We start from the raw sequence: 21708 nt of genomic DNA, 5'->3' as shown, positions 1-21708 counted from the left end.
TGTTTTGTAAAATGCCTCTGAGGGCCAGACTGGACCCCCGATTTGCCTCCCCAGCTGCAGAACAAAGCAAGCAGGACACCCAGACATTATTATACAATTCTGTATTGAGCGACGCGTTTACAGAACGTGTTTTTAAAATTTTAAACAAAGTTCATCAATCTCTCATAGAAACGGTTTTGTGGGTTTTTGTTTTGTTTTTACCGTTATAGGACGTGAACCTGACAAAGTTGTTCATGGGTCTGCTAGCTTTAAGTACAACAGGATTTCTGTGTTCAAAAGACTATCCTAAGTGCTTAATCAAATCCCGTCACACAAAAGCCAGATTTAGTCCTCTAAGATCTGTAGTCTACGGGTGAGCCTGGGTTTCAATGTTGGATGGGTTTCGACAGTAGAAAGCGGTGTGTTCCCTCACGGTTGTCTTGTGACAGGGCGGCGGTGGCTAAAAGGAGATGTTTCGTTTGTTCCAGATTTGATTACTCTGAAAATTGGTCACTGTTTCCTATTGTCAAAATATAAAAATACCTTCCTCTGGATAAAAATGTATACAGTGGAAAACTCTTCAATGCATAGCCTGGGTGTGTGGAAAAGGACGTTTTCCTGCAGGGTTTGCGTTGTTCTTCACTGATTGGTGTGGAGACTGCAGCCTGGGCTGGGTGCATGAGAGTTGAGATTTCTGGAACAGCCCTCAACTGTCCCCTTCTGATCACTGGGTTTTACTGGCCTCGTTTCGAAATGCTTGCTGCATCCTTGAGACCCACCAGCCGTCTCCCCCTGGCATTGGATTGGTACCGATTATGGCCACCTTTTCATCATCATTCTGGATTCAGCTGGGGAGTCAACCAACTCAGCCTTCCCACAGACAGTTTGAAAAAGGAAAAGAAATAAAAACGGGAGAGAGACAGAGAGAGGGAGAGAGTCAAAAACCAACACGGTGGCGGTTCCATCCAAATTGGGAACTCTCCTGGCAGAGACCCTGACGACGAAGATGCCAGAGGAAGGGCTTCTCCGAGTTGGGGGGATGGAGTCTTTGCTCCCCAAAAGGTCGTGCGCCGGGAGGCAGGAGGGTAGACTTAGAGGCTGGGGTACGGTGGCCACGCCATGAACTCAACCTTCTCGCTTTGTTCTGGACTTGGGAGTTGCAGATGCCTTCCAGAAACAGCACCTGGGTCAACTTGAGAGAGAAGATGGCAAGAAGGAGGGCTGGGGTCTCTAGATAGATGAATCTACTTTTTGGTGCCGGGCGCTCGTGGGACGACCATCGCTATTATTTTCTTAAAACACAGGGAGGGAGAGACGGTGGCCACAGTCCTGCTCTGGAAAGCCAGTGGGGAAACTTCCTGTGCCGTGGCCACGATTCAGGTTGGGGAACAGGGTCACTCTGGCTCAAATGCTGCCCTCCAATCACCCGACCCCACGCCCAGCTTTCCAAAGGATCCAGAAACACATCTCGTCTACAGATGGACAGGCTGGGTGTCCGGCCTCCGTGGCCCACAGGCTTCTGACTGGAGGGACGAGAAGTAGTTTGTTTTGTACCAGGTCACATGTCGGGTAGGATGGCCGGCCACAGCCCACATCTCTACAACACTTACAAGGGCACGGGACGTTCTGTGTTATCAAGGTTGCAAAACAGACCACCAGAATGAAACACATCCTCAACGGCATTGAGGTTTTCGTTTAGAGTCTTTTGGACTTTCTCTTTTCAGCACGGTTTCTGGAAGGGCAGTAGCAGTGTGCTGTGTCTCACAGACAGATGTGGCAAAAGACCGGAGTTCAAGGGTCATCTAAATTTTGGTCAGTCTTAGAGTGTTTTGTGATGGCTTTGAACAATTGTCTTCTTTTAATCTCATCTAGTGGCAAAAACGACACAACTTCGGTGTATACTTCGCAACAGTTGTGACCGCATCCTGATTTTATAACTCTCTGTAATATCAAAACAGCATTGGCTGGGAATAAATTCCAAAGGATCCTTTATTAAAATATCTAAAAGAGGTCTATAAATATTTATTTTTCTAAAAGAGTTTGGAGTTTCCAGGTGAGAATGTGGTGCCACATCGCTTGTGCCTCCCGCAGAGAGGCCAGGGTGGAGAAGGGGGCGCCCCGCGGGGCGGCGGGTGCCAAGGAGAGGCGGTGGTGGCACACGCCCCACCCGCTCCTGCGCCGCGTCCCAGAACTAGGGTTACGACAGAAAACGTAAACTGCATCACACTGCTGCCCACATTTTGATGGTCGAGTTCCTCCCTTCCTTCCCCCACCCTGCCTGGCAGAGCGAGTGAGAGAGGGAAGGGCGGCCCCCCGTGTGCCCCCTGCCCTCGTGGGCCCGGCCGCCTTCAGAACTCCCACTCCAAGGCCTCCTCCCGATTGGCGGCCCTCTCTAGCCGGTAGATGATGCTGTTCAGGTTGGCCATCTTCTCGTGTCGCCGCTGCAAGTTGGGGTTCACCTTGGCGCTGGGGTGCAGGGCCCCAGCCGTGTCGGCAGTGGGGCTGGCGCTCGGCACTTTGGCGGGAGGGGCGCCGGGTGGGGATGGGGAGATGGGGGCTGAGGAGGAGGGGACAGGTGACACAGACATCATGAGGCCCGGTGAGGAGGCGGCTGAGGGTGAGTTCAGCGACACCTCCAGGCTGCAGCGCGAGGACTCGGAGACCGACTTAAAACTCAGAGGGTCCGGGTGTAGCCGCTCCCCACCCTCGCTCTCCTGGGGGGGCTGCAGTGAGGGGCAGTCTGGAGTGGTCCCGCCTGGAAGGAGGAGCCCTGGGGCCACTTTCGGGAGTCTGTCATTACCCGGATGGTCGGGATGCGCCTCTTTGGGGGAACCTTGGCCTTCGTCTGGCTCCCCTGGGTCCCGGAGCTGGTTTCCCGCCTCTTCCTCTGCATCCTCCTCAGTCTGTTCCTGCTTAATCCTCACCTGGGCCTTGTCCTGGGTGGTCGGGGGTATGACGCGCTCCTCAGAGCCCTCCTGAGGCTCCAGCTCCTTCACAGGAGGCTTCTGGTCCTCAGCCTCAGAGTCAGGGCTCTGTGGGGTAGGGTCTGGGCGGGAGTGGCCTGGTGGCAGGACGCCGGGACCCCCACTGGGGTCGAGGTCTGGTTCGTCTTGGGTCCCCTCCACCAACATCTCCCGGCGCATCCGGGACCTGGGGCAGAGATGGCGGTGAGCGAAGGGCTGGCCGGGGGACCTGGCGAACCCTAGATTCGATCTCGACAAGTGGCATTTTGTCCCCACCCACTTCCCCAGGGGCTCACTAAGCACTAAGCTTCTTCGCAGGCGGCATCTGAGTGAGCCCCGTCAACAACCTTACTAGCGGGTGCTATTATAATTCCTACTTCGCGGAGGAGGAAACAAGCCTCCGAGATGTTGAGCGACCTGCTCCGGGTCACACGGCCAGCAAGGAGCAGAGCCAGGGCTTGAACTCAGGACCGCTGGATCCCAAAGCTCATGACCTAGACCTGTGCTGCCCAGTACAGTAGCCACTGGCCACACGTGGCTCTTGAGCATTTGAAACGTGGCTAGTCTGAACTGAGATGTGCTCTAAGGGTGAAAATACATACTGGATTTTGAAGGCTTCCTACGAAAAAAGTAGAAGGTCTCATGAATTACGTTTTTATGTTAACTGCACATTGAAATGGTTATTTAGGCTAAATAAAACAAATTACAATTAATTTCGTGTGTTTCTTTTTATTTATTTTTTTAATGTGGCTCCCAGAAAACTTTAAATGCCACGTGGCTCGCATTATATTTCTTTTGGACGGCACCAGTCTAGAGTATTTCTTGAAGCCAAACCCAGATCTAGTTTGTGGCCCCAACTCTCTGCTTCCTTCCTGGAGGGACTCTGAGACGTCAGCCCAGAAGGGGAAGTGTGGAGAGTGACTTGTCTGGACCGCCACGGTGCGCACGGCAGACTAGGACCAGAACCTGGGTAGCCCAAATTCCAGTCCAGAGCTCACTCTCTCTCTCTCCCTGCTTCGACCGCTTCCCTGCTGTCAGAGGGAAACTTGGTCTGACACATGTTGGAGAGCAAGAAGAGCCTGGACTGGGGCTAACCCCGGCAATGATCTTCCTAAAGACAAATGAGGGTCAGAGAGGTCGAACGGCTTGTCCAAGGTCATAGAGCAAAAGGGCTTCCTCAGCACCTTCAATGCTGTGGCCCTCTGCCCATTTATATTAAACTACATGTTACTGATATATAATACTAACAATTTAAATTGTAATTATAAACATCATAATAATGGGTGCTTATCATGTATCAGGCACCAGGCCAAACACTGTTTGCAGACTATTTCATTTATTTTTCATAATAACCTCATGAGAGAGATACTAGTCTCATTCCTATAGATACAGGAGACAAGGCTCAGAGAGGCACATGCTCACAGAGTGAGCATTTGGGCCGGGAACCCAGTTATCTGGCTATACTCTCCTGCCTCCCTGGCTCCCTGCCCAGGTTGGGGATGGAGTGCCATCCCAGGATCCTGGGCCTAGAAGGACTGTGAGGGGTCATTTGCTTCAGTCCCCAGTCTCTCCACAAAGGTGGCCTTGCCCACCTTTCAAGGGACTCTACCTTCACCCTCAGTCTCCTCTAGAAGGAATAGCTGCTGGGACCAGGGAGAGCCCTAGTGGTTTCCACTGAGGTGGGATTGATCGGATGGGGGTTAGAATGGCTCAGTGCCTGAAGTCCCATCATCAGAACTTCCGAACTGTAGCTCAAATATAAATGTGAGGTGACTAGTCATTCACACCATAGTATAAACTAGTCTTTTTTCTTTTTCTTTCTTCTATTTTTTTTAATCGCTTTAAAAAAATTTTTTAACGTTTATTTTTGAGAGAGACAGAGGGCGAGTGGGGGAGGGGCAGAGAGGGAGGGAGACACAGAACCTGAAGCAGGCTCCAGGCTCCAAGCTGTCAGCACAGAGCCCGAAGCGGGGCTCGAACTCACAGACCGCGAGATCATGACCTGAGCTGAATGCGGAAGCTCAACCGACTGAGCCATCCAGGTGCCCCCCCGCCTTTTTTTTTTTTTTTTTTTTATTCCTGACTCTTAAATCTATAGCAGGGTCTCCCTGGTAATTTATTCTCAAAACATCCTGTTGTTCACCTTTCCCAGAGCTCACTGCAGTTCGTAATGATACATTAATATGAGTGCTCATTTAATAGTGACCTTCCCTGCTGGTCTGTAAGAGATGCTAAGGGCAAGGACTCTGTCTTGTTTTCTTCAGTGCCTGGTACAGAGTAGGTGCTCAATAAACATTTACCAAATGAAACAATATATTCTTCTATAACTCTTTGAGAGCAGTTTCTTTTGGGAGTGTAATTCTCTCTGCTTCTTGGTGCAAACTCCTTGTCATCCTTCAAAACCCAGCTCAAATGCCACCTCTTCTGGGAAGTCTTCCCTGGACGGAATTCTCTTTTTCCTTAGCCCCTTATTCTTTCCTGTTTTATAGCAATTAAACTGTAGTAACACTGTCTGGTTCATAATTTTAAGCTCTATAAGGCCAGGGATATTGGCTTTGAACCCCTGTATCTCCAGATCCTGGATCACTGTGCTTACATTGCTAACTATTTGTTGAATGAATATGTTAGATAAAAGTGGAGTGCTCAGTTCCTGTGGGGAACAAGAGGGGAGAGGATATCCCCATATCCCCCAGGAAGGGAAAGGGGATATAAGGATTTAAGGACCTATGTCATTTGCTGTTTAGAAGGCTCCAAGTCTGAGCCAGATCATAAGCAGTAATATTTAACAACATATTTATGCGTCAAGTTTTTCATTTGATCCTTGATTCAGCATTTGTGGGGTGAGTATTAGGTTCCTTATCTGTAAAATAGGGATGAGACTCAGAGAAATAGAGTGACTTGCCCAAGAGCACACGGCCAAGGTGGAACTAAACTCAGGTCTGTGTGATGCCTGTGTCGGGGCTGTGGACAGAGATTTCAAATGTTTCACCTTTCTAAGCTCCTCCTTCCTCTTCTTCCTTAGGGAGCAAGACACCTTCTCTCTGCCCCTGGAATACATTGGTAGACTCTCCCGTCTGGCACAACACGGACACCAGAGACCTTTCCTGCTCAGGCTTGGTGGGAGGAGGGGGCCCAAAGATGGTCCCTAGAATTCCACCAAGCCTTCTCCGCAGCGCTCTCCCCTGAACTCAGGAAATGAACTCAGGAACTGAATCCAGTCAATGCCCCCAGCCGGCCCTGGGACTGAACTCCCAGGAGGCCCAGCCACCACTGCAGGCCAGGGACTCCCAAGACTAGAGACTGGTGAGTGGGAGGCAGCCATAGAAACAGCAATCACTCACTCCTCCAGGAGGGTGGAGGCTAAGGGGCTGCCAGAGAGGTTCCTCTGGCCTTGCGGGGAGAGAGGCCAAGAGCCCCAAATCAGGGCCCCGACACGAGTCTCAGTGGGCTGTTAGGGCTCCTCAGGCTTGTGCCCCAAATACCATTCCTTGTCCCTTCACAGAGGCAGACACAGAGCAAACCGGATGAGTAATTAAGGCAGTGACAACAATGTCATCACCTACCCCACACCATGTGGCCAGTATTTTGTGTAAATACGGTAGCCCACTGAATCCTCAGGACACCTCTAGGAAGCAGATCCCACTACGGTTCCCATTTTATAGGTCAGGAGACTGAGACTCAGGGAGGTGAAGTGATCTGCTCAGGTTCTCACAGCTGGAAATGGTGGAGGTGGGATTTACACCCAGGTTGGCCTGGATCTGCATCTAAACACCTAGGTGATACGGTCTCCCCGCTTCTCAGAGGCCCAGCTGGGCTCCCCCAGCCCTGGCATGGGGCCACCCTCCCGGTGGGCCCGCCCCAGTACTGCACCTGTAGTTGTGGAACCAGTTGATGACGGTGTTGGTCTTGAGGTTGAGCTGGAAGGAGAGGAGCTCGATGGTCTGCTGGGAGGGGTAGGGCTCCAGCTGGTAGGCCTTCTTCAGCGCCTCCTTCTCCTCGGGCGCCAGCACCACTCGGGGCTTCTTGATTTGCAGGAGGCTCAGGTCCTGGGGCTGCAGGCAGGGGCTGGGGCACTCGGAGCGGGTGGCTGGAGACTCGCTGTCGGAGCCGGTGCTAATGAGGCCGTACCTGCGCTTGAGGTAGGCTGGGGCAGGCGGGGGAGGAAGCACTGAGGGGGGCCGACCCGAGGCCCAGCCCCCAGGGGCAGCAAGCACACGGGGGCGAGGGGAGGGGGCGGCTGCAGGCTGGTGCCCCAAACTCAGGGGCCCGCTGCCACTCTCATCCTCTTCCCCCTCCTCGCTCTGCTTCCACATCCTTCCGGCCCCTCTGCCCAGAGGCCGGTCTGCTCACACCTGCCTCTAAGTCTGGCCGTTAGCACCCAGGTGTCAAGCATGCAGAGGGCTTAGCGGGGCCCTCCCAGGAAGTGCTCAAAACGGGTGCTACTCAGCGTCCTCTTGACACAAGCGTCACTGAATGTCACTGCAGTCTTGGGGGCCGGGGAAGGACATTAGTGTAAACCATCCCCGTAATTGCACGTCGCACCCTCAAATTGTCAAAATGTAGGGGAGAAAACGAAGCCTACTTCAGAATGGAGGATGTACTTTAATCCTCAAAGCAATGAGACTTTTATATTTTTCAGATGAAGGCGAATGAGGCACAGAGAGAGGGATTAACTTGCCCAATGTCACACAGCCAGGAAGTGGCAGGCCAAGCTCTCAACTGCAAAGTTGACAGATGCCAACAGCTCGTGTGCCCTTCACAGCCCGGCTTGGCCCTGGGCCCTTGGTGCCCTGGGTGACAACTTTTCAGTTCCTTGTATCTCATCTCCCAACCTTGAGCTTTTTAGAATCCCTTCAGCACAGCATGAGATTGGGTGGGCACGCGGCAGGTGCTCAATGCCAGCTCATGTTTTCAGGGATATAGTGTAAGAATCTGCAATCGCCTCCACACCCACAAAGGAGGACTCCTGTTTGCTGGACCAATTTTGTGCTTTGTTGTTCAGAATCTGGGTAATAGGCAAAGAGGGATCAGAGAGAGAGAGAGAGAGCGAGAGAGCATTCTGGGGAATATGCAGTTGGGACTGGCAAAGACTTTGACGCAGCTCTGGGTATATGGAAGGATGCTGGGAGAGGGGAGGTATTGGGATTTTCACGGGAAATATAGTAAATGTTTTAATTGCTTTCAATTATATTCTGGGGGATTGCTATGTTTTGTTTTGTTTTGGGTTTTTTTTGCAGCCCGCACCAGGCTGAGGTGGGATCGGCGGGGCCCTGGGTTTATCTGTGTTACCACTACGTACGGTTCCAAAGGGAAAGCCTGTAGTCACACCCGGAATACCCAGTGCTCACCTTTCTTCTCCAGCTTCTTCATGTCCCTCAGCTTCTCCACATTATGGGGGTCATTGAGCCACAGCTGCATGCGCACAAAGGGCTCCCGTCCCTTCAGGCTCAGCTTGTGCCAGGGTTTGGGCCGGGACAGCAGGTCAGACACGGAGCCCTGCGTCAGTCCCAGGATGCTCTCCCCAAACAGCCGCTGCCCTAGGGACAGGGGAGGGCAACCTGTTACCCCCAGGCTGGGAAGAGTGCTCTCAAGAGACAAGAAAAAGAGGAGAACCCGGGGATGTCTCCACTAACTCAGAAGGAAGGACCATACACACCGGGGAACCCACACCAGGTGTGAATCTGGAGGGGACTTTTCTGTAAAAAGGGGGTTGGGGTTAGGGGACCCGACAGCTACCCACAAAAACGCTTTCATAATTTAGGCCTTCTTTCCTCGTAGGAGCTTCCCTGAACGTGTCTGAAAACTTCATGCATACAAACTAGTATCACCTCATTAGGGAGCAATTTGACAGATTCTATCAAAATTTCAATGTGCATGTTCTCTGGTCCAGCAATTCCACTGCCTGGGATCTATTCACCAGTTGTGCTTGCTCAAAGGCACAAAGATGCACACGGGTGTAGTTTCAAAGGCGGTGGGATACTGGAGATAACCAAGATGCCCATCAGTTGGGTAAAAAATGTGGGCGTCCCTGGCCCGAAACAGTCTGCAACAGGGAAAAAGACTGCAGGGGGTCTGATCATTCTAATGTGGAAGGGCGTCCACAAAACAGTGTTCATTTCTAAAAAGCAAAGTATAGGACAGTACGTATATAAATTCAGCTACATAGGGAAAAAAATGAAGAAATAAGGTATACACATATTCTTACAGGTTTTCAGAAAGCATCAAAGATATAAGAACTGTGGAGGATGATTGGGAGGTTGGGGGAATTTTATTTACTTTTTAGCTCCCTCCCCCGGACTGTTTGGTATTTTAAAATAATGAACATGTCTTATTTTTATAATAGAAATTGCAGTGAAAAATTTGGGGTCCATGTGCACCCCTCTGGGAGAGGGGCATGACCTGCACTGGAGACTCAGAGGATTTTGTGATCCAAAGAATGTAAGAGTTCTAGGACCGCTTCTCCCCTGTATCCCCAGAGGGCAAGGGGCTCGGCACTGGGTCAGGATTGTGCCAGAGTCTCACTGTCAACTGTGGGCTGAGGATTTCAGGTCACGTCAGACCTGCCCTCACCTCCCTTTTGTCCTATTCTAGGTACCCGACCCAGGTCAGAGTCCTGGATGCACCTGCAGGCTGGACTCTGGGCCCTGGGATCTCAGTGAGGACACTCTGCTTAAGGCAAATAAGAGCCAATCAAGGCAGGAGGCAGCATCCTTGATTCCCACCACGCTGTACCTAGATTGTTGTCTGTGAGGACCTCTTTGACTCTCTTGGTGATGGAGTATGTGTCCAGCTCGGGGGACATGGCCACAATCTCCTGGATGCCCCCCGTGGCCTGGCTGCCCGAGTACACCTTCCCCCCCAGCGAGGAGCTGGAGCGTCCCTCCGGCTGCTGGTTCTCCTTGCTGCCCTCCAGTGCCAGGCTCAAGGGCTCCTGGGAGCTCCTCTCCGGCTCCGTGGGGCTAGGGGGTGGGGACGGCGAGGACCTCGGTTCCGTGGGACTGGCTGTGGGCCACAGAGAGACAGAGAAGGCAGTTACTGCCATTTGGAACAGACAAATATGGTTTGGATGGCTTGTTTGTTAGGGCCAAGTGTTGGCAACAGCCCATTTTGCAACCACAATAGTAATATCTTAGGCAGGGACCATCCTGGATGCAAAAACTAGTGAATACAAATTTGATGAAGAGTAGGGTATTTACATGGTCTCTAGGTATTTCTCTATAAGACACTCATTGATGACAAAGGGAAAAGTAGTTAACTCTTCAGTATAGATACTTGCCAGACATCACCTTAACCAAACGATCAAAGTTAACATCGCCAATCAAAGGACAAATGAACACTGATGCCTCCTGATGCCGTGTACTGAGAAGAAGGACACAGCATCAGTTCCGTGATATTCCTCCTAAAAGTGCACAAGGAAGCATCGGACAAAGCTGAACTGAGACAGTCTATAGAATGACTGGCTTCAAAAATGTCAAAATTGGGAAACAAAGAGAGGCAGAAGAATTGTTCAAATTGAGAGACTAAAGAGACACGACAACTAAATACAAGGAGTCCTGGATCTGATCCTAGACAGGGAGAAACAACATTTTATAAAGGATGGGGTGCGGGGCTGGCTCGGTCGGTAGAGCACGTGACTCTTGATCTTGGGGTTGTGTGTTCAAGCCCCATGTTGGGCATATAATTTACTTTAAAAAATTATGTGAAGGATATTATAGGGACAACCAAAGAAACCTGAATATAGATGGTGGGCTACCTTAACAGTATTGTATCATCGTCACATTTCTTTCTCATTCTTGGGAAAAAACTTTTTGAAGCATTTAGGGGTAAAGGGACATGATGTTGTCAACTAATACCTCAAATGGTCGGGCGAGAAAGCGCACATGTGGCAAAATTAGCGGTTGGTGAGCCTGTGTGGGGGGTACAGAGAGCTTGTTCTATTGTTTCAACTCTTCAGTTAATTAGAAATTACTTCGGAAATGAAAAGTTACAAAAAAATAAGCTGGCAACCCCTTTAAGCTCAACCATCAGAGATCAGCAAAATAAAATACGGTCATTTCCTGAAGCAATTAAAAATAATGAGGGGCGCCTGGGTGGCTCAGTAGGTTAAGCGTCCGACTCTTGATTTCGGCTCAGGTCATGATCCCACAGTTTGTGGGATGGAGCCCCACATCGAGCTCTGTGCTGGCAGCACAGAGCCTGCTTGGGATCCTCTCTCTCCCTCCTCTGCCCCTCCCCTGCTTGTGCTTTCTCTCAAAATAAACAAATAAACATAAAACAACATAATGAAAAGATGTCCACATAAGATGAGTAAGTTCTGGGGATCTAATGTACAGTGTGGTGACTGGTTAACAATCCAGTATTTTATACTCGACACTGCCTATGAAAGAGGGACTTTACTATTCCCAACATAACAACAAAATGGTAATTACGTGAGGCGAAGGATGCGGTAACTAGTCTTACTGTGGCAAACATTTTACAATACATAGGCATATCATATCATCACCATATCATCATCATTTAAACTCCCACAATGTTAATATGTCAAGTTTATCTCAACAAAGCTGAAAGGATGTCCACAGTACAATGGCATATTTAAAAAGTGAGTTTATAAGCCACAGTTTTCATTTATCAAAAGATGTTTGTGTGAATATATATTAGAAAAGCCAAGTGGAAGACAGGTTGGGTAGGATGACCTTGCTAAAGCCCAGTCCCTGAATCACTCTCCTCTTATCCATGACAAGCCCCTGGAGGCAGGGACCACAGGTAAGTCGTGGGTGAGTCCTGGAGCCTGGGGAAGAAGGAGGTGTTGGGCAGAAGCCTGTTGAATGAATAAATTTGAGTCAGGACCTCTGCTTATCCCTGCAAGGTGCAAAGTGAAGCCTCCAAGTTCTGAGTGGTGACATCACAGCCCTGTGGGGCTGGCTGCCCGTATCTGGTGTCAGGAGAACACTATTGCTCCCTGCCTCCCCTAAACTGGGGTGATCCTGGTCATCCAGGTGGCAAACATGTGATGCTGGAGCTAACACATTCCCCGCCCGCCCCCCCCCCCCGCCCCATCACTGTCACCATCAGAGAGGCAAAGCTGGTGGGGAAGGGCCAGTCTGGGGAAGCAAGAGGCTGTTTCAAGAGTCCTTCCCTCGCTGCCACGGGAAGGGGTTGGGCTCCGCTGGAGGAGAATCTAGGGTCTTCGAAGGCATCTGCCTCTTGGAAAACCTGCATCCCCACCTAAAGGGCCAGCTTTCCAACCAGACAGGGAGCGGGATGAGGAGACGGAGGGCAACCCAGATGATGAGCCTGAAACCAGCCAGCCTCCAGGCAGAACACTGGCCTCTTCTGACTACTCTGACTTCAAGGACTGCTTCTGACAAAATTACTGAAAGATTCAGAAATCAACTCTATCAGGAGGAACACACTAAATACAAAGCACTGAGAGGCTGGACACGGACAGTCAGGTTGGCTGGGGCTTGAGCAGGGGCTCTGGACAGGAATGTGAGCGGGGCAGAGTGGGGAGAGCAGGTGACCACCTGGTCTGTCTGCCCAGGCCTTTCCTGGTTGTCATACAGAAAGTCCCATGCCCTGGGCAAACGGGACAATTGGTTACGGTGAAGAGAGACAGTGAGGGAGAGATGGAAGGAGGGATGGAGTGACGGAGGACACAGAATAGAGTGGGAGAGAGGGACACAGAAAGAAGGCGATACGGGGAGAGAGACTGGGACAAAGAGTAAGAAAGGCAGCAAGAAAAGGGAGAGGGGAGAGAAAAGATGACACGGAGAGACTCGGAGAAAAGTCGGAGACGATGTGGGGAGAACAGGGCTTCCTCAACTGCTAGAGAATTCTGAGAAGCCTCAGACACATGTACCCATGCCCACCACTGTGGGCTTCGCTGAAGGGCTGGTGATTTGAAGCAGGTTTTGTGGCAGGCAGCTGGTGTGAGGGAGGCCATGCTTTGGAACCTGCCTTTGGCAAGCAGCTCACCCTCAGGTCGCCGGGCCAAGGACAAAATGGGGGCCGGAACAGGTTCACACTCAACCCGATGGCTGGACTCTGTGGGACCTCACGGGCAGTGGATACCTCTCCTGCCTCTAGGTTGTGGACAGTTGGTGGCTGTGGGGGCCTTGGTTGGATCGGCCACCCCCTACCATGCCAAGCCAGCAGCTACTGCTCACATTCTGCTTCCATGAACCTGGGCCCTGGCTTCCTGGTCTGTGGAGGGACAGGGGTGGCCACGCTCACTGGGCCTCACTCCCTTCCCAATCTGTGAATGATCCTCCTAGCTTTTGCTTGTCCTGTTTCCTCCACGAGGAACACCTTTCTTGATTGTCCTTGCCTAATCCTATCCTACACAACAAAGACATTTTTAAAAACCAGAACCATTAGACATAGAGGAAATGCCGATCAAACTGCAATGAGATACCAATTCACACCCGCTGGGATGGCTACAGTCGAAGAGGGAGAATAGCAGGTGTTGGTGAGGAGGTGGAGAAATAGGAACCCCTCCCACCACACTGCTGCTGGGACTCGAAATGGTGCAGTCGCTATGGAAAACAGGTTGGAAGCTCCTCAGCGAGTTAAACATAGAATTATCATAAAACCAGGGCACCTGGGTGGCTTAGTTGGTTGAGTGTCCGACTCTTGATTTCAGCTCAGGTCATGATCTCACCATTCATGAGTTCGAGCCCCGCATTGGGCTTTATACTGACAGCATGAGGGCTGCTTGGGATTCTCTTTCCCTCTCTCTCTGCCATGCGTGCATGTGAGTGCACGCTCTCTCTCAAAATAGATAAACTTTATAAAAGAATAATCATATGGGGCGCCTGGGTGGTTCAGTCGGTTAAGCGCCCGACTTCAGCTCAGGTCATGATCTCACAGTCTGTGGGTTCGAGCCCCATGTCGGGCTCTGGGCTGACAGCTCAGAGCCTGGAGCCTGCTTCAGATTCTGTGTCTCCCTCTCTCTCTGCCCCTCCCCTGCTCATACTCTGTCTCCCTCTGTCTCAAAAATAAATAAAAACATTAAAAAAAAAATCATATGACCCAGCAATTCCACTCTGAGGTATACGGCGAAAGGAATCAGAAACAGGTGTTCAAAAACATGCACACGGGTGTTCATGGCAACATTATTCACAGTAGCCAAAAGGTGGTCTAAAGGAAATACCATTTGGCCATAAAAAGGAATGAAGTACTGACACATGCTACAGCCTGGATGTACCTTGGAAACATATGCTAAGTGAAAGCCGGACACAAAAAGCCACATATTGTACGATTCCATGGATAAGAGGCAAATCCATGCGGACAGGAAGCAGATTCGTGGTTGCAGGGCCTGGGGGAGGGATGAGTGGGCATGACTGCTTAATGGGCACAGGGTTCTTCTTGGGGGTGATGAGAATGTCCTGGAACTAGGCAGAGGTGGTGGTCGTGTAAAATTGTGAATGTAATAAATGCCACTGAATTGTACACTTTAAAAGGGGTTCAAATGGTAAATTTTATGTTATATCAATTTTACCAGAATAGGAAAACTAATTAAAATACAACACAACACAGCACAAGGACGGGAACTCTGCCACAGGTATGGGCTCTGGGGTGGGCACTCTTGTGGACCCTAATGGCTAAATGCCCTGCGTTCTAAGCTTGGCTCTGCCACTACCCAGCGGGTGACCTTGGGCAAATCACTGTCCTACTCAGACCCTCCATTTCTTCTTCTGGAAAGTAGGAATGACAAACAGTCCCTCCAGTCAAGACTGACGTAAGGATTACAGATGAAAGTACCAGGTGCTCAGCTGTGTGTGTGACAAACGGCAGCGGTCATTAGAACTGTTGGAGTGCTTCTTAAAACAGCCTGGTGGGGCAGGCATTTTCAATTAAAATTTTAATTATAAAATATTTCAAAGTCTAGAAATATACAAAAAAGAAAATGTAAATCCTCCTTCCCTTCCCTGGGTCCATGACCCAAATAGATGTTAACACTCTGTTATTTGCTACAAATTTCCCTCTTTTTATTTAAAAAAAAAAATTTAATGTTTATTTTTGAAAGAGAGAGATAGAGAACGAGCAGGGGAGGGGCAGAGAGAGAGGGAGACCGAATCCCAAGCAGGCTGTGTGCCGTCAGCACAGAGTCTGGGGCTTGAACCCATGAACCCTGAGATCAGGACCTGAGTCGAAACCAAGAGTCTAATGCTTAACCAACTGAGCCACCCATGCGCCTCTCTCCCCAACTTTTTTTATGTTTATTTTTGAGGGGGTGGGAGGGGCAGAGAGAGAGGGAGACACAGAATCTGGAGCAGGCTCCAGGCTCTGAACTTTCAGCACAGAGCCTGATGTGGGGCTCGAACCCATGAACCGTGAGATCATGACCTGAGCTGAAGTCGGGCGCTTAACCGACTGAGCCACCCAGGCTCCCCTCCCTGTTTGTTTTAAAGACAAAGAGCAAGCAACAGGTATGCCTGGGTGGCTCAGTTGGTTGAGTATCCTGAGTCTTGATTTTGGTTCAGGTCATGATCCCAGGGTCATAGGATTGAGCCCTGCATTGGACTCCACGTTGAGTATGGAGCCTGCTTAAGATTCTCTCTCTCTCCCTTTTGCCCTTCTCCACCACTTGTGCTCTCTCTCTCTCTGGAAAAAAAAAAAAAAAAAGAAAGTAACAGAGCCAGCCAGAGCCCTCCCCTCCCGATCTCCTCCTGGTCCCCTTCCCTGTGGAACCCCTCTTCCCAGGTTGGTGAGTGGTGACTCTTTTTGACATTAAAAAATTTTTTTTAAAGGTTTACTTATTTTAATAGAGAGTGAGAGAGAGATTGCATGTGCCAGTTGGAGAGGGGCAGAGAGAGGGGGAGAGAGAATCTCAAGCAGGCTCTGCTATCAGTGTGCAGCCCAATGTGGGGCTCAGTCCCACAAACCAAGAGATCATGACCTGAGCCAAAATCAAGAGTCAGACGCTTAACCAACTGAGCCACTCAGGTGCCCCAACATTTTGTTTAAGCAAGCTCTACACCCAGCATGGGGCTTGAACTCACGACCCTGAGATCGAGAGTCACCTGTTCTACCGACTCAGTCAGCCACGTGCCCCTCTTTTTGATATTTTAATCTATAGGCTTGTAGCCAATGCTCCAACAATGTGCGGTCTTGTCTTGTGGACACGAACTTCTAAAATAAACACCATCTCCTGGGATGATTTTGTTGCCTGGTGTTATGGTAGTATTCTTGTTGATCCCTGCACTTCACCAGGACTGACTGACCTGCCCACTGCTCATCATGGCAGAGGGAGCCTAGACTTTATCCTAGAGTCCCTCCCCTGACTCCATCCTTCCATTTCTAGCTCTATGACTTTGGGCAACTCTCTGAGCCTCAGTTTCCTCACTCAGGCAACGTTCAGACTCCAGCTTGCCTGTGCATCATTAATGGATGGATAACAGCCCAAATGTCTGTGCTAAGGATTCTGAGGCTGAATGCTGGGTCGCTTGGAAAAAGAGATCAATCAGTGATTCTGGTCAGGGGATGGGAGGGCAGCTCTGCATCCAAAGAAGATTTTCTCCGCTTGCTGTAGGCACCTAGGCGCCACCTAGAGTTTAAAACCACCGGCAGACGTCATCCCTCTGGTTGAAGGAAGGACGAAAAACAGGGAGACCATCTAGGGGCACACTGGCAGCAGCCCACGAGAGGGTCCCGACCACACTCACCCTGAGAGGCGCTGGGCTGCTGGCTGATGGCCTGGCCGAGCTGGTCTGACAGCCACAGCTGCATGCGGATGAAGGGCTCTCGCCCCTTCTGTGTCAGCTTGCTCCACGGCTTCGGCCGGGACAGCATGTCGCTCACACTGCCCTGTGACAGGCCCAGCACCTGGGGATGGGCGGAGCAGGAAGTGTAGGGAGGCAGGCCCCTGGGACCCCAGCCATCCCCTCCCTCCCTCTCTGCAGGACACTTGGCCCACTGTTCACTCTGATTCCCTGGGAGGCCAGGGCTGCCTTGATTTGTTCTTCATTTCCCAGGTGCCTGCTGTGTGCCTGTGCTGTGCCCACCACCCCCCCCCCCCGCATCTGCAGTGCCCTTCCAGATATCCCTACGTGTAAGAATCCTTCTTGATTTTAAGCCCCCTCAAAAGCCCCCTCCTCTAGGAAGAGGTGTCTTCCCTTGACGTCGTTCCTCCTCCTCTCAACTCACCTGACTCTTGACCTGCTCCTCTGCCAAGGGCAGAAGTGATGTTCAAAACTACTTAACCACTGGTATTGCAGGGGAACCCTGGCTGGGCTGAGCCTTAACCCTTTAGTGGCTGGACCACTGGGAGGAACGGAGGGTTCTGGAGGAGGAGAGGTAAGTGGCTACTCCTAACCAGAGGGAAGCATTTCACTGCTTTAACAACCATAGAACTGAATGTCAGCCCAGCCCTCCCTTCCCACAGGGCCCAGGGACGAGTGGATGCAGGAAAAAGGGTTGGGGGTCATGCAGACCTGGGTTTGAATTCTGCTTTTGCCTTGTTCCTGTTCATGCACACAACCTGTCTTTTCAAGACCATGAACACGGGAGGCTGGGTCCTCCGGTGGCCCACCCGCCCCAGGTCCCGTGGGCGCCACTATCTTCACCTTCTCCCCGAAGATCCTCTGGCAGATTCCATTCTTGGCCAGCTTCTCCTTGACCTGGCGCGTCAGCTCCAGCGTATCCACCTCCCGGTACATGTAAAGCTCGTACTGCTCGGGGGTCAGGGGCGGCACGGTAGGCTTCAGTGTGCGGGGCACGTACGCTGGGTAGTAGGCCAGCCGCCCACCGCTGCCCGCCTCGGGGACACCACCTTCGGCCTTCAGCTCGCCCACTCTGGGAGGCTCATCCTCGCCCCCCGCCGCTTCGTCCTCGGGGGCCGTGGGGGCCTCGTCCCCACGGGGCCAGGCCCGCCCGTTGGGCTGTCCGGAGTAGCCGGAGGAGGAGGAGGAGAGGGAGGGTGAGACAGAGGTGTAGGGGCGGCTGAGCAGGCCACGGTCCGAGGCCCAGTGGTGGTCGAAGTAGCCGGCGTCGCCAATCTCCGACTTGACCTTCCGGATGATGCTCTGCACGAAGGCAGCAGGGGACAAGACCGTGAGGGAGGTCTGTGTGGCGCTGCTGCTGGTTCCCCCGCCGCCGCCACCACCACCGCTGCTGTCTTCCTGCTTGACATAGGTCGGAGCCCCATTCTGGCTCGCAGTGGCCAGCGAGGGCCGCTCTGGGGGCGAGGGAGGCACCGAGCGGCCCCGGGGGCCGGCCTCCATCTCCAGCAGGGCCTGCTGTTGCGCCTGCATCTCGCGGCGCGCTTGCTCCAGAATGTTCTTGATGGCATCTTCCGAGGTGCTGGCGGGGGCTGTGCCGTTGGTGATGCCCAGTGGGGCCGTGGAGTTCTTGGACTCACCTGTGGGGAGGAGGACAGGGTGGCCAGAGGCCCACGGTCAGGGGCATGGTTTCAAGGGCAAAGATGTTCACGGCATCTGTGTAAGTATACTTTGGAGATACTGTGGAGATACTGCAATAAAACCAGTCAAGTGAATTTTTTGGTTTCCGAGTGTATACAAAAATTATGTTTATGCTGCACCGTAGTCTATTTGGTGTGCAACAGCATTATGCCTCAGAAAAACCCCAACGTACATACCTTAACTAAAAAATACTTCATCACTCAAAAATGCCAACCATCACCTGAGCTTTCAGGAAGCCCTAATCTCTGACCACAGATTATCATAACAAATAGAGTAATAATGAAAGCATTGGAAATACTGAGAGAATTGCCCAAATGTCACACAGAGACACCGAGTGAGTAAATGCTGGAACAATGCTGCCGACAGACTTGCTTGACACAGGGTTGCCACAAACCTTTAGTTTAAACCAAGAGCAACATCTATAAAGTACAACAAAATGCACTCAAAAGAGGTATGCCTGTGTTTATGCCAGCAAAATGTTGGCAGCAACTTCTGTGTCCAACAATCCGGGGTTGGATAAATTATGGTCCGTCCGTATGGCAGAATATTAGACAGCCATCACAAACCAGGTAGACAGAGATTTTAGCATATGTAGAGAAAGTGCTCATGGGGAAAATGTAACGTAAAAAAAGACCTGTCTTTTAAATGTGCTAAGATCCATCTATGCAAATGTCAAAGACAAGAAAAACACTACAGCACACAAAATAAGCCGCTTTACTTATTCTAATAGCAAAATAATGGCATGAACCCAAATGCTCACGGAGAACAGAAAGGATAATGAATAGTGACACGGTCACACAAACAGAATGCTATCCAGTGGTGGCTGCCCAACATTGTGAATATGCTAAATGCCATGGAATTGTTCACTTTAAAACGGTTAGTAAATTTTGTCTCAATTAAAATAAAAGAGTACTGCATGCCTGTTGCAGAGAGTTAAGAAAGCAAAACTTAAGATGAAAAGAAAAATCCCCTTGATCTCTCTCTCAAAGGCAACCACATGAAATCTCCTCACGTATTTCCTTTGGGCTGCTTTCTAACTTCATACATGGGGCGATCATACTTGATGTGGGAGTGTAGCCCGGTTTGCCCCCACCCAGTATCAACATGAGTATTTTGTCTTATGATTAGAAGTTCTATCTTTCATGGCTGCCTATGCCACGTGAAGGTATAGTCTCTGCTTTATTTACCTGATCCCCCACTGCTGGACAGTTAGGTTGTTTCTAGTTTGTCACTGCTGTGAGCAACGATAAAGGAATAGCTTGTATATAAATCTTTGTCCCCATCCTGGATATTTTCCTCAATTCCCAGAGTAGAACTCTAGAGTTAGCAGTTAGCCATATTTGTCTCCTCCCTGGGGGGCTGTTAGTTGCTTTCACTCTTGTCAGGGGCATGGGGCAACAACCCGGGCACTTTTTCCCTTGCCCTCTCCTCACAGACCCTACATGGAACGCCCCTGGCTGGCCCACTCTGCAGTGATGTTGCCTTTTTAATCTCCGTGCTGTCTTGTGTGTCGTTTCTGACCCTTCCACCCCCATGGGAGAGCACTGTACAGGGAGCCAGGAGACCTGGGTTCTCCCTTGGCCTCTGTGTAACTGTGAGTATATCTCTCCCTCTCTGGTCTCAGCTGTCCTGTTGTTTAATGGAAGAGTTCTATTAGTCTTTTTCTCATGGTTCTTTTCACTCCACTAGTGTGTCTCGTTCACAGCTGTAACCTGTTTCCAGTATGCAGTACGTGCTTAACCAATGTTTACTGAATGACTGCCTCTCTTGCTCCAGGAGCCGATCAAGAAGAAAGAAACTAAGGTGTACATAGATGGGCTTCAGTGGATTATTTGGATGGGGCAGTGTAGGCTCCTAGCAGGGTAAGCATCCTCTGCCCCTCCCAGGGACCAGGCAGGGGGAGGGCCCTTGGCTCTCCAGCAGCAGAGGCTTGGGAATCGAGACACTTGCTCTGAGGTGCCACCAGGGGGCAGCAGACACCACAAAGCGGGAGCATGGAAGCCAGCATCAGGTTCAAAGTCCGCTACAGTCTACACTGTGCTGTGCTACACAGTGCTGGGTGCAGGGATGCAAGTTGGTCCCTGGCTGCAAAAAACCCTCAGACTGATAGGAAGTACAGACATATCAGCAGAGGCATGTGTAACATGAACAAATGCAACAAGAGAGAGAAAAATAATGATGATGTTAACTATGATGATGGCTAGATCTTCAGGGGCACCTTCGACATGCCAGGCCCTCAGGCTGAGTGCTTGCCAGTCCTATTCTCACACAGGATCCTCACACAACAATAGGAAAGGAGTACTAATACTGTGCCTATTTTAAATGTAAGACAATGGAGGCACAGAGAGGCTAAGTAACGTTTCCAAGGTCACACAGCTAATAAACAGCAGAGCCAAAATTTGCAGCCAGGCCACTCTGGCTCCACTGCACCAAGCAATATAGGTGATTGTAGGGGGTCCAAGGAGGATCAGTATCCATTCCATCCAGATTGAGGTGGGGGGTTTCCTGGATGAGGTGACTTCTGAGTTGGATTGTGAATTGGCCAGGGGTGAGGATGGCATTAGGGGCATAGGGAATAGCATGAGAATGGACATGGCTATAAGCATTTCACTCGAGAAGGATTGGGGGTTGGGAGGAGTCAAGACCATAAGGCCTGGAGGCCTTGTTGAGGAGCTGGGCTTTTTAATTAAAAAATAAAATTTTATTTTATAGAGAGAGTGCAAGCAAGTAGGGGAGAAGGGCAGAGGGAGAGAGAGAGAATCTCAAGCAGGCTCCACACGCAGTGCGAGCCCACCCAGGGACATGGGGCTCAATCCCACGACTCTGGGATCACGACCTGAGCTGCAACCAAGAACTGGAGGTTCAATCAACTGAGCCACCCAGGCACCCTGAGGATCTGGGATTTTTATCTTGAGGGCAATGGGGAGGAGCTGTGGAAGTGACATGACCCTGTGTATGCTCCAGAAAGATCTCTCTGGCCTCTGGGTGGAGAATGGGCTGCAGTGGGACCTAGAATATCACTGGCAAGACCAGTGAAGAGGCTAATGAAACAGTCCCAGCAAGTGATGATGGTGGCAATCCAGGACAGCCTCTCACCCCGCCTGGGTGTCGGGCACCATCTTCGACAGGTTCCCAGTCCTGAGCTGGTGGGTTCGGGGAGGGGGAGGAGGGTGGGTGCAGAGAGGGAGTTCTGTCTCAGACACACTGACTCTTCGATGTCAGTGCGGGACCCTGGTGGACATTCCCGGACCCTGGTGGACATTCCCAGCCAGCAGCTGGCTTATGGCTCCATAACTCTCGAGAGAGGTGTGGCCCGGAGATGGGATGTTTTGGCTGTTGTTGGA

General features: G+C 51.0%; 1 protein-coding gene across 5 annotated transcripts in view; it reads right to left on the bottom strand.

Moving 5' to 3' along the window:
- Positions 1-84: 84 nt before the first annotated feature.
- The window catches only part of CUX2 (cut like homeobox 2), a 264392-nt gene continuing 242768 nt past the window's right edge, over positions 85-21708 (bottom strand). For 3 of the 5 annotated variants that reach the window (XM_043557586.1, XM_043557587.1, XM_043557588.1), the window contains 6 exons: positions 17510-18303; positions 16610-16769; positions 9675-9944; positions 8291-8479; positions 6813-7086; positions 1950-3129 (listed from right to left, as the gene is read on the bottom strand). In XM_043557586.1, the coding sequence (XP_043413521.1) occupies positions 2328-3129; positions 6813-7086; positions 8291-8479; positions 9675-9944; positions 16610-16769; positions 17510-18303 (2489 nt within the window). In that variant the 3' untranslated portion in view covers positions 1950-2327. Of the gene's footprint in view, positions 1921-1949; positions 3130-6812; positions 7087-8290; positions 8480-9674; positions 9945-16609; positions 16770-17509; positions 18304-21708 lie in introns of those variants that run through there. The other 2 variants (XM_043557590.1, XM_043557589.1) reach the window with 2 other exon arrangements.

This window comes from Prionailurus bengalensis, chromosome D3 (genome assembly GCF_016509475.1).
Source record: "Prionailurus bengalensis isolate Pbe53 chromosome D3, Fcat_Pben_1.1_paternal_pri, whole genome shotgun sequence".
Taxonomy (NCBI): Eukaryota; Metazoa; Chordata; class Mammalia; order Carnivora; family Felidae; genus Prionailurus; species Prionailurus bengalensis.
Note: the sequence above shows the minus strand (reverse complement) of the source record. Positions and strands in the feature narration are given on the sequence as shown.